The 12,624-nt window shown below is 42.4% G+C and overlaps 1 protein-coding gene across 10 annotated transcripts in view; it reads right to left on the bottom strand.

Moving 5' to 3' along the window:
- PTBP2 (polypyrimidine tract binding protein 2) overlaps positions 1 to 8,769 on the bottom strand; it is a 92,532-nt gene extending 83,763 nt beyond the window's left edge. For 5 of the 10 annotated variants that reach the window (XM_009213487.3, XM_017945002.3, XM_009213485.4 and 2 more), the window contains exons 1-2: positions 8,478 to 8,577; positions 6,774 to 6,804 (exon numbers count right to left, since the gene is read on the bottom strand). In XM_009213487.3, coding sequence (XP_009211751.2) covers positions 6,774 to 6,804; positions 8,478 to 8,509 — 63 coding nt within the window. In that variant the 5' untranslated portion in view covers positions 8,510 to 8,577. Of the gene's footprint in view, positions 1 to 6,773; positions 6,805 to 7,577; positions 7,820 to 8,477 lie in introns of those variants that run through there. The other 5 variants (XM_017944979.2, XM_017944993.2, XM_003892239.4 and 2 more) reach the window with 3 other exon arrangements.
- Positions 8,770 to 12,624: the final 3,855 nt, after the last annotated feature.

The raw sequence follows: 12,624 nt of genomic DNA, 5'->3' as shown, positions 1-12,624 counted from the left end.
AAGACACATGCACACGTATGTTTATTGCGGCACCATTCACAATAGCAAAGACTTGGAACCAACCCAAATCTCCATCAATGATAGACTGGATTAAGAAAATGTGGCACATATACACCATGGAATACTATGCAGCCATAAAAAAGGATGAGTTCATGTCCTTTGTAGGAACATGGATGAAGCTGGAAACCATTCTCAGCAAACTATCACAAGAACAGAAAACCAAACACCGCATGTTCTCACTCATAGGTGGGAACTGAACAATGAGAACACTTGGACACAGGAAGGGGAATATTACACACCAGGGCCTGTCGTGGGGTGTCCAGAGAGGGGAGGGATAGCATTAGGAGATATACCTAATGTAAATGACGAGTTAATGGGTGCAGCACACCAACATGGCACACGTATACATAAGCAACAAACCTGCACGTTGTGCACATGTACCCTAGAACTTAAAGTATAATAAAAAAAATTAAAAACAATTTAAAAAAAACAGTGGACTTCTACTTCCAGTCAAGATAGAATAACATGACCCAGATTTGCCTTCCCGAAACAACAACAAACAATCAAGCAAATATACAGAACAATGGGTTTTCAAGACACTGGAGATCAGGCAATGATGGACAACAGCCCCTGAAAGTTAGAAAACAAATGAGTCCATGTTTGCCTCAGCTTACTCCCTTAAGTGTCCAGGCCACAGCACAACTATAAGGAAACCATGCTGAGCCTCAAAGTCTACTTTAATTGTGAAAGAACCAAGAGCCTGAGAAGACCAAAGTAACTAGAGTTTACAGGTCAAAGTACCAGAGAAAAGAGCTGCAGAGATCTCTCCAAATCTGCAGAGAAATCAGAGTATTCAGTGAATACTTAACAAGATATATAATATTTGGACCATAAAACAAGTTTCCATGTTTACAAAGATCCAAGTCTTAGAAAATACATTCTCTGGCCAGAATAAAACAAAAATTAAGAATACATAACAGATATATAGAAAACTCCAAATATTTGGAAATTAAATAACATAAATAACATACTCCCCAATAACTCCTGGGTCAAAAAAAAAATTTTTTTTAAGTATTCTGAAATGAATAAAAATACACATGTCAAAATTTGAGGAATGCCATGAAAGCGGTACTTCAAAGGGAAACTTACAGCACTAAACTCCTACATAAGTAAAAGTATCAAGTTAATGACATCAACTTCAACGTTAACTAAGTAGAAAATGAAGATCAAACTAAACACAATGCAAAACAAAATAAAAACAGCAGAAATCAATAAAACAGAAGACAGAAAAACCACAGAGAAAACTCAATGAAACCAAAAGCTGATATTTTGGAGATTAATAAAATCAATAAACTTCAATCCAGACAGACAAGGGAAAAAAATGACATAAATTATCCCTACTGGGAATGAGAGAGCTGACATCACTAAGGATTCAACGGTATCAAAAGTGTAAAAATGTAGTATCATGGCTGGGCACAGTGGCTCACGCCTGTAATCCCAGCACTTTGGGAGGCCAGGGCAGGCAGATCGCAAGGTCAGGAGTTCGAGACCAGCCTGGCCAACATAGTGAAACCCCATCTCTACTAAAAATACAAAATATTAGCCAGGTGTGGTGGTGTGTGCCTGTGATCCCAGCTACCTGGGATGCTGAGGCAGGAGAATCGCGTGAACCCGGGACGCGGAGGTTGCAGTGAGCGGAGATTGCGCTACTGCACTCCAGCCTGGGCGACAGATCAAGACTTCGTCTCAAAAAAAAACTGTAGTATCATGAACAACTCTACCCAAATACATTCAGCAACTTAAAAGGAAATGGACTAGTCCTACAGAAGAGACAAATTACCAAAGTTCACTCAAGAACTAAACAAACTGAATAGCCCTGTATCTATTAAATAAGTTAAATATGTAGTTTAAAACCTCCCAACAAAGAAAACAAACATCTGGCCCCACATGGCTTCACTAGTGAATTGTATCAGTTAAGGAAGAAATTTTAGAGTTTTCACCCAGTATCAGGAGCAAGGTAAAGATATTCTCTCAGCACTTCTATTAAACATTGTACTGGATACCACAGACAAGAAAATGGAGACAAAAAATGGCACCCAGATAGAAAAGGAAGAAAACTATTTAAAAACAATTGGGTATAAATTGTCTATGTAGAAAATTTAATGGCATAGGCTGGTATAGGTAATAATGGTATAGGCTCACGCCTATAATCTTAGCACTTTGGGAGGCCTAGGCAGGCAGATCACTTGAGGTCAAGAGTTTGAGGCCAACATGGTGAAACCCTGCCTCAACTGAAAATACAAAAATTAGCCAGGCATGGTGGTATGCACCAGTAGTCCCAGCTATTTGGGAGGCTGAGGCAGGAGAATTTCTTGACCCAGGAGGCAGAGGTTGCAGTGAGCCAAGATCGTGTCACTGCACTCCAGCCTGGGTGACTGAGACTCCCTCTCAAGAAAATCTGATGGGACATATAAAAAAAACTATTAGACCTACTAAATGAGTTTCGCAAAGGACCAGAACACAAGAGCGATATGCCATAATCATTTCTATATACTAGTAAACCACTGGAAATTACGTTTTTAAAATATCATTTACAATAACATCAAAATATATAAAATACGTATGGATAAATCTAATCAAACAATGCACAAAACCTGTGCACTGAAAAAAAAACACTGCTTAAAGAAATTAAAGACCAATAGAGACATCAACTGTAGTCATGGTTAGAAAGACTCACTTGTTAAGATGACAATTTTCCCCAAATTGCTCTACAGATTCAAGTCAAATCCGGTAAAATCCAAGCAGTTTTTGTAAAAACTGACTCATATGAAAACACAAAGGACTCAGAAGAGTTAAAAACAACTTTGAAAAAGAACAGAGTTGGAGGGCCAAGACTAAGTAAGTGGTTTCAAGACTTGATATAAAGCTACAATGATTAAGACAGTATGTTTCTAACATCTAAAGGAAAATGGGTCAATACAAAAGAATAGAGTACAGACATATAATCATACATACAGAGATAACTGATTTTTCATGAAGCTGCAAAGCCAAGTGAAGGGAGAAAGGATAGTCTTTTCAACAAATAATGCTGTAAACACTGGATGTCCCCATGCAAAACCAAATACTTCTGACCCACACGTTGTACCATATTCAAAATATTAAGTCAAAATGAAAGAGACCTAAATGTTACACCAAAGTATAAAACTTCTATTAGAAAAAAAGGTGGCCAAGGGCAGTGGCTCATTCCTTTAATCCCAACACTTTGGAAGGCTGAGGCAGAGACTGCTTGAGGCCAGGAGTTCAAGACCAGCCTGGGCAAAACAGACAGACACCAGGTCTATAAAAAATTTAAAAATTAGCTGAGCATGGTGCTGTGTGCCTGTAGTACTAGCTACTTGGGAGGCTGAAGCAGGAGCCTTGTGTCCAGGAGTTCAAGATTATCCTGAGCTACGACTGCACCATTGCACTTCAGCCTGGGTGACAGTCAGGCCCTGTCTCTAAAAAAAATTATTATTATTATTTTTATTATTATTAACAAACAGAAGGAAAAAATCCTCATGGCTTACAGTTAGGCAAAAATGGCTCAGGCAAGACCCCAAAACCACAATCCATAAAAGAAAAACTTGGTAAACTGGAGTCCACAAGAATTAGTAACAGTTGCTCTTCAAAAGACAATGCTGAGAACGAGAAGACGAGTGGCAGAAAAGATTTGCAGGCCATATATCTGATAAAGGACTTATAACCACAATGAAGACCTCTCAAAACTCAATTAAAAATAAACAACCAAATAAAAAATTGGGCAAAAGATATAAACAGACACTTCACCAAAGGTAACAGTTGACAAAAAGCATATGAAAAGATGTTCAACATCATAGATATTAGAGGAATGCAAATTAAAACCACAATGAAGTATCACTTCATATACACTAGAATGTCTGCAATCAAAAAGACAAGATAACAGGCATTAGAAAGGATGTGGAGGGACTGGAAATTTCATACCCCGCTGATGGCAATGTAAGATGGTAGAACTACTTTTAAAAAGTTTGCAGTTCCTTAAAAAGTTAAACATATGCCTACCACATGATCCAGACTTTCCAATCATAGCCCCGCCGACGAAGAGAAATGAAAGCCTATGTCCATACAAAGACTTGTACAGGTATAGCTCAAAACAGAAAACAACTGTCCCTCAAGACTTGAATGGATTAACAAATTGCTGTATAGCCATTAAGTGTAATATTGCTAAGCAATAAAAGAGAATGGACTATTGAAACACAACATGGGTGAATCTCAAAATAATTCTGAGTGGACTAACACAGGCCAAAAATGTACATACCACATGATTACATTTACCTAAAATTCTAAAAAGTGTGAACTAATCTACAGTGACAGAAAGCAGATCAGTGGTTGCTTGGGGAAAGAAAAGCAGAAGGGATGGAGTACAAAGGTGCAAGATGATATTGTGGGGAGTGACTGATGTTCATTATCTTGATTGTGGTGATGGTTTCACAAGAGTATGTATGAGACAAAACATTGTATATTTAATATAGGTAGTTTATTTTATGTCAAATTATATCTCAAGAGACGGGCTGGGCACAGCGGCTCACGCCTGTAATCCCAGCACTTTGGGAGGTCAAGGCGGGCGGATCATGGAGTCAAGAGAACAAGACCATCCTGGCCAACATGGTGAAACCCCGTCAGTACTAAAAATACAAAAGTTAGTCTGGCGTGGTGGCGGGCGCCTGTAGTCCCAGTTATTTGGGAGGCTGAGGCAGGAGAATCACTTGAACCCCGGGAAGCAGAGGTTGCAGTGAGCGGAGATCGTGCCACTGCACTCCAGCCTGGTGACAGAGGGGACTCCCATTCAAAAAACAAAAAAAAAAAGGCAAGATGTGGGCCAGAACAATAGTTTAAATCCAATTATGTAAATAAAGATGTTTATATGTGTGGTAATATATCAATAATTTCAGGTAAAAAGGCACAAAATTTTAACACAATTACCTACACCTAAGAAATTAAAAAAACCTGTGAATCAGTTTGAATTTTTTTAAACATGCATCAGTGTCTTTAAAGCAAATTTACAAATGTTTTTAAAGAACACTTAACTACTTGTACACAGGCCTGACGCCAAAGCAAAAATTCTTAACCATTATTCCAGAAAATTAAATTAACTTTAATTATTCAGACTTTTATATTAAACAACGGATTTTTAAAAATGGTTTGCAACTTTTTTTTATCATCTTCTAAAGTGTTCTCCTCAAATTACTAACAAAAAAAACTGGTGTAACCAATACATTACATCTGGACATCCTACTCCTAGTCTCCTCAGATTTTTTCTGTCTACTCATTCTGAGCGTTATCTACAAACTACTCTCCTTTTCCTCTAACAGTGGACACTCACACTTGTATCATTTACTATTTTCCAGAATTCACAGAAGAAATCTGTTTGGACGGAAACTACAACATCTACCATTTTGCACTCTTTAGCTATTCCTGATTTTAAATCCCATGACTAACTCAACTTGAAAAATACTATCACCAAAAAGAGCTTATTATTTCTCCTTCAGTCTGTACAAAATGAACTAAAGAAACAAGCCTAAAGAATGGAGAAATATCTAGTTCACTATAGGTAAGACGACAGAAAATAAGCAAGAAAACACAGTAACATCCCCAAAAGTATTCGAAAGAACATAACATCATTATGGATACAATTTTAAGAATTCCAAAAAATGTTTGAACAGTCAGCATCAATGGACTAAGCAGATAGCCTCTCAGGACAGACAGGTTTGCAAATGAAAAATGACAATACAGGCTGGGCACAGTGGCTCACGCCTGTAATCCCAAAACTTTGGGCGGTCGAGGCAGGCAGATCATGAGGTAAGGAGTTCGAGACCAGCCTGACCAACAGAGTGAAACCCAATCTCTACTAAAAATACAAATTAGTTGGGCGTGGTGGTGAGCACCTGTAATCCCAGTTACTCAGGAGGCTGAGGCAGGAGAATTGCTTGAACCCAGGAGGCAGAGGTTGCAGCGGGCCAAGATCGCGCCACTGCATCCAGCCTGGGCGACAGAGTGAAGCACCATCTCAAAAAAAAAAAAAAATTTACAATACATCGTGACATTAAAACTTGCAAGTACTCAAGAAAATGTTAAGCATTAGAACTAAAGTTTAAACGATGAGTAGTTTTCTTGGCCAAAAGGAAGGATTCCAAAGGATCTCTACCATAAAGCCTTTCTTTAATAGAAAAACCAGCTCTTAACTTCTGATTCAAATTTGAAGCTAATTGCCTCAACAACTTTCTTTTTAAGGATCAGGATAATTCATTTCTAATGTGGCTTCTTATTGACCAAAATATATTCATTTTCATATGACAAAAAGTAAAAAAAAAAAAAAACAAAAAAAAAACAAAAAAAAAAAACTTAGATTAACAAAATTATAAGATATAGGTCAAACCACTTACCATCCATTTAAAATCATTATTTCCCCTCAGAAAATTGGGGTATCATTTTATATTACAAGAAGCCATGTATGAAAGCATTTTTAATTTCCTGATCATTCATACTTATTTTAAAAGGTTATTCTTGCAGATGGCCAGTTCTAGAAAAACTTATGGTGATTACAAACTGTTAATATGGTCCAACTTTAGAAATGAAACATTTTACACTTGGGTTTTGTTAGCTACAGTATAGTTTTCAAAAGCAAAAGCTAAAATTTTCCAGTAATTATGATAACAGTAGATCCAACGATCCCAGTTTCAAACAGAATCTTTTCCTACCTTCACACCAACTGCAACCTCAGTGACGATTCTGCAAAGAAAAAATAAATAGTTTCAACTTCTTGTTATTCTTCTAATCACTCTTTGGCTCTACAACTTTTTAGCATAGTTCATCATTCATAAATCTTCCAGCCACTCACACACAGATGGGGAAAAAAAATACCACAGATGGTCAGTGACTTACCTGTACTGTTATCAATCTGGTTTTCTAAAAGTAACTTTCAAACGTGAGGCAAAAATTCAGTAACCTCATGGTATCTTTTGACAACATATTCAATAGCCAAAAGAACAAAACCCAAAACACTATGCCATTTCCACAATGCCAATACACTGAGATTAATAATTTAACGCTTAAACTCTTTAGTAGTTTCCATAGGAACCAGGAATCAGGAAACATGAATTCTGGTGCAAGTTTTGACATCAATTGCCGTGTTGACCTGAGTGGAAAACTGAAATTCTCTGGATCTGTTTCATCTGGAAAATAATCTTAAGGTAACATCTAGGACGATTTGAATTCTGTAAAACTGTGTTAACTTTTATAAAATCTTCTTTATAACATCTTTTTAAAAACACCAAACTCTAGGCGCTTAACCAAATTTTTGATTCTTCAAATACTCACTGATTTTAATAAATGTATTTGCTAAATGATATTATGTTTACACTCCCAAAAGAGCTGAATACTGCTATATTTTCGACCTTAAGCCTGCCCCCTTTCTAACGATGACTTAAATTATTGAGTCTTTTCAGGTGTGAAGCGTGTCAGAGAGACACTGGTCCCTACCATTTCACAGTCTTGCCTCTCACCTCATTCAGCATTCTGTTTTCACTCAGGTTCGCAAAGATGTAGCATGGTTCTGGGTTTTTGTAGTCATTTTTCCAGAAACTGACCAAAGTAGCTAAAGAGATAGCCCTGTGTTGACTATCTGCTCTTGTTTCTGCCATTGCTGTTGGCCTTTGCCCATGTGACTGATGTCGGCCTCAAACACTTCGCTTTTTAGATGATTTAATTTCTGGGCCCTTTTGCCAAGCCTTGAATGTCTTCAGTCCCCACAAAAAGGCATTTTTCCTCCCTCCCGCCCCCACTACCAGACTCAAATGAAAACAAAGGAGTATGACATCTGCCCTCCCCCTTCCTCCCGCCGCCGCACGCCCTCCCCCCTTCCCCAGCGGCTCCCACTAGGCTTTCCCCGGAGCTCCCGCCACCGGCATCTCTCCCGACCACGGCGGGCCGGGCGAGGCCGGAGAGGCTGCGGACGGCTGGGGTCCACAAGGGGTGGCTCTCTTCTCTTCCCCTAGAGGTTCCTCCACTCCAAAGGCCTGTCTTTGCCCATCCCACTCGCTCTCACAGGCACCGCTAACCCAAGGGTCGGGTCCCAGGGTACGGATCGAAATGGCTCCTAGAGGGGGCAGGGACGGACCGGCGAGACGTTATGGGGTTCCCACCCCATCCCCCGCCGCCAAGCCGGTGCCCGCTCCCACTCCGGGATCCTCACCCCCGCCATCGCCCCAGTGCCTCCCCAGCCTCCAAGCCCGCTTTCTTCTCATTTTCTCGACCAAAGCCCGCCGGGGGAAGCAAAGGGAGGGGTGTGTGCGATGGGGCGGGGGTTGGGTAACGGCAGCCCAGCCCTGGGAGGGGCCGCGGGAGGGTTTCTCCCCGGCCCGGGATAGGGCCGAAGGACGGTCCAACTCCTCTCTCACACACACCTTCTCGCCGGCCCGATTACATACCCGTCCATTGCCGAACCGGACAAAGCTTCGCTCACAAGAACCGAGCCACGCAGCCAGCGAGCCACACAAGCGGCGAGAAAATGGCGGCTGGGGCCCGACGGAAATTGCCGAAGGTGCCGAGGCGCACGGGGCAGCGCGCGGCAGCGGCGGCGGCGGAAAGAGCCGAGCGCGCCGGCGCCCGGCAGCGGGAGGCGAGCGGCGGGGCGCGGGGACTAGGGGGAGTGGGCGCCGCCGCCGACGCCTCCTCCGCGCCTCCGCGCGCCTTCCTCCCTCCGCCCTCCGCCTGCCGCCCTCTGGAACCTGGCCTGCTGCTGCAGACAGCGGCGTCCTGGTTTCCACTCCTTGGGGGGCGTGGGTGGGACACCTCCCAACAGCCCTCCACACTGTCTCTTCCCAGACTGCAGGACGGCCCCCAAGCAGCCTCCACTTTTCACTCCACGGCAAGTACCAGCTTGGCTACCGTCAACCTATGCGGGCCAAGGAAAAAACGTTGGATAGCTTTTCTCCTAAGCCATCTTTTATTTGCAGACTGGCTCCGGCCTCTAAAACAAAAATCTTTACCCCACTGAGCAAGACCACTTGGTAACAACAGTACTTTCTCAAGCAAGTAGAACTCCTCAGACTGAAATATAAGGCTTTTGCTTCAAGACTTGTAGTACCAAGCCACGTGGAGGAAAATGTGATCCTCACTTCAGTTGGTGATTAGTGTGCAACTGTAGAAAATATTCACGATACCCTAGGTGGAAATAGACACAAATGGAGCGATGTGTTAAAATGCTACGATAGTTGGAGTTTAACATTTGGAGGCATGAAAGGGAAAGTGGAGATGGGAGTGGGAGCAACTGAGTCTTCAGATTGTTTAGAGAAGGTAGAAGCATTAAAATGGGCTATGCAAATTGACTCCCTTTGCTATATCTTACGGTCTCAATTTTTACTTGATACTATAGTGGACATTTTACTTTAACGTGTTTTTACCAGAGGCTCAACAACATTGGGAGAGGCACCTACTTCTTGAAAATCTGCTCAGTGAGTAACGACTTTGCCAGTACCCATCCTTCTCCTGCACCCTTCACCTCCACCCCCAACACACACAAGCACAAAGGCACTTATAATTCTGAAAAATGACATATACTCCCTGTGTCCCTCCAGTTACTCTCAATACTCTGGGTTTTTCCATATCTTCTTCAGGCAAAGCGCTTATCCTTTACTAATTGGAATTTCAGTATACTAAATTATATTCTATATAATTCTTAAAATACATATATATTTTTGAGTTTCGCTCTTGTTGCCTGGGCTGGAGTGCAATGTCGCGATCTCGGCTAACCGCAACTTCCGCCTACTGAGGCCGGTCTCGAACTCCGGACCTCAGGTGATCCGCCCTCCTCGGCCTCCCAAAGTGCTGGGATTACAGCTGTGAGCCACCGCGCCCGGCAGTAAATAATATTACTTTTAAATTGGATAGACCCTTAAAGAGCATTTGTCCAAACACTTTGCTATGGAACTCTTCAAAGCACCCACATTTTTACAAATTATTGATTTGCCTATGGGATTGTCAAAAAAAAAAAAGACCAGGAGCGGTGGCTCACTCCTGTAATGCCAGCACTTTGGGAGGCTGAGGCAAGTGGATCACCTGAGGTCGGGAGTTCAAGACCAGCCTGACCAAAATGGAGAAACCACGTTTCTACTAAAAATACAAAATTAGCCAGGGTGGTGGTGCATGCCTGTAATCCCAGCTACTCGGGAGGCTGAGGCAGGAGAATCGCTTGAACCCAGGAGGCGGAGGTTGCGGTGAGCCGAGATAGTGCCATTGCACTCCAGCCTGGGCAACAAGAGTGAAACTCCGCCTCAAGAAAGAAAACACACACACACACACACACACACACACACACGTCAAATTTCCTACAATAATCCCCTTCACCTTAAACCTTAAAATAAAGGATCTGTTATTGGTGCCATTAATAATCACTTTTCTTTTTTTTTTTTTTTTGAGACGGAGTCTCGCTGTGTCTCCCAGGCTGGAGTGCAGTGGCGTGATCTCCTCACTGCAAGCTCCGCCTCCCGGGTTCACGCCATTCTCCCGCCTCAGCCTCCCAAGTAGCTGAGACTACAGGCACCCGCCACCACGCCCGGCTAGTTTTTTGTATTTTTAGTAGAGACGGGGTTTCACCATGTTAGCCAGGATAGTCTCGATCTCCTGACCTCGTGATCCACCCGCCTCGGCCTCCCAAAGTGCTGGGATTACAGGCTTGAGCCACCGCGCCCGGCATAATCACTTTTCATATTGTGGTTTCGTACATGTGTTTTCACTCAACACTTAAATATGCAAGCTTCCAAAGGGCAGGAACTATGGTATTAATTCTCGGTATTACTCACATTCGCTTGATCAATATTGATTGATTGGTTCTCACTTTACCTTAGCAAAGACAAACCATTCTATGAGGAGGGAAGCTTGTCCTTAGGCAGCAGAAGAAATTACAGTGTTCACAAAAACACATTTTTCTTTATTTTTTTCCTAATACAGTACAAAACCACAAACATACAATAGTTAATCTCCTTGCTTATTTAAGCTAACACTTTCTTGAAAAAATGCAAGGTGGCCGCGCGGTGGCTCAAGCCTGTAATCCCAGCACTTTGGGAGGCCGAGACGGCGGATCATGAGGTCAGGAGATCGAGACCGTCCTGGCTAACACGGTGAAACCCCGTCTCTACTAAAAAATACAAAAAAACTAGCCGGGCGAGTTGGCGGGCGCCTGTAGTCCCAGTTGCTCGGGAGGCTGAGGCAGGAGAATGGCGTGAACCCGGGAGGCGGAGCTTGCAGTAAACCGAGATCGTGCCACTGCACTCCAGCCTGGGCGACAGCACGAGACTCCGTCTCAAAAAAAAAAGAAAAAAGAAAAGAAAAAATGCAAGGTAATTTACAAGTCAACACACATAAAGTACTAGATTAAGACATGAAGTGAAATAAGAATAAAACAAGAGGGCAGGCCGGGCGCGGTGGCTCAAGCCTGTAATCCCAGCACTTTGGGAGGCCGAGACGGGCGGATCACGAGGTCAGGAGATCGAGATCATCCTGGCTAACACCTTGAAACCCCGTCTCTACTAAAAATACAAAAAAAAAAAAACTAGCCGGGCGAGGTGGCGGGCGCCTGTAGTCCCAGCTACTTGGGAGGCTGAGGCGGGAGAATGGCGTGAACCCGGGAGGCGGAGCTTGCAGTGAGCTGAGATCGGGCCACAGCACTCCAGCCCGGGCTACCAAGCAAGACTCCGTCTCAAAAAAAAATAAAAAAAATAAAAAAATAAATAAAATAAAACAAGAGGGCAAAGCATAGCATGAGTCAGGAATGAGGCTAATGCAACAGTGTACGCAAAAGCATATTCATTAAAGCCTGTGTTCAGATTTGAGCTCTTTCATTTAATACCTGTGTGACATTAGGCACGTTCATTAACCTCTCCAGGAAACTTTCCTTTGCTGAATATAGGATTAAAAATAGGGCCTTTGGGCCAGGCGCGGTGACTTAGGTATGTAATCACAGCACTTTGGGAGACCAAGGCGGGCAGATCACGAGGTCAGGAGATTGAGACCATCCTGGCCAACATGGTGAAACCCCGTCTCCACTAAATATACAAAAATTAGCCGGGCGTGGTGAAATGTGCCTGTAATCCCAGCTACTCAGGAGGCTGAGGCAGGAGAATAGCTTGAACCAGGGAGTCGGAGGTTGCAGTGAGCCAAGATCGCGCCACTGCACTCCAGCCTGGCGACAGAGCAAGACTCCATCTCAAAAGAAAAAATAAAAGGAAATAGGGCCTTCATCCTAGATGACTCTGAAGTAAATACCTTAACATATGTAAGGCACCTCCCTAGATCAGTTAAAAACTTACAGTAAATACTTAGCAAAGAGGGTTATCATCATGCTTATTATTTTTGTTATTACTGTTATTCATTTGAGAAGGAACAGACCACAAATTTGTAGCTTAGATTGTAACAGCCAACAATATTCATAAAAATAAATCTATATAGAGATTTTCACAAAGGTTGTTAAACATGTCACTAAAGTAATAAGATTGGCTAGTATCTACAGGAATAAATCTGGGAAAATGTCATAGATAAATTTCTAAAGCCCTA

Source organism: Papio anubis, chromosome 1 (genome assembly GCF_008728515.1).
Source record: "Papio anubis isolate 15944 chromosome 1, Panubis1.0, whole genome shotgun sequence".
Lineage (NCBI taxonomy): Eukaryota > Metazoa > Chordata > Mammalia > Primates > Cercopithecidae > Papio > Papio anubis.
Note: the sequence above shows the minus strand (reverse complement) of the source record. Positions and strands in the feature narration are given on the sequence as shown.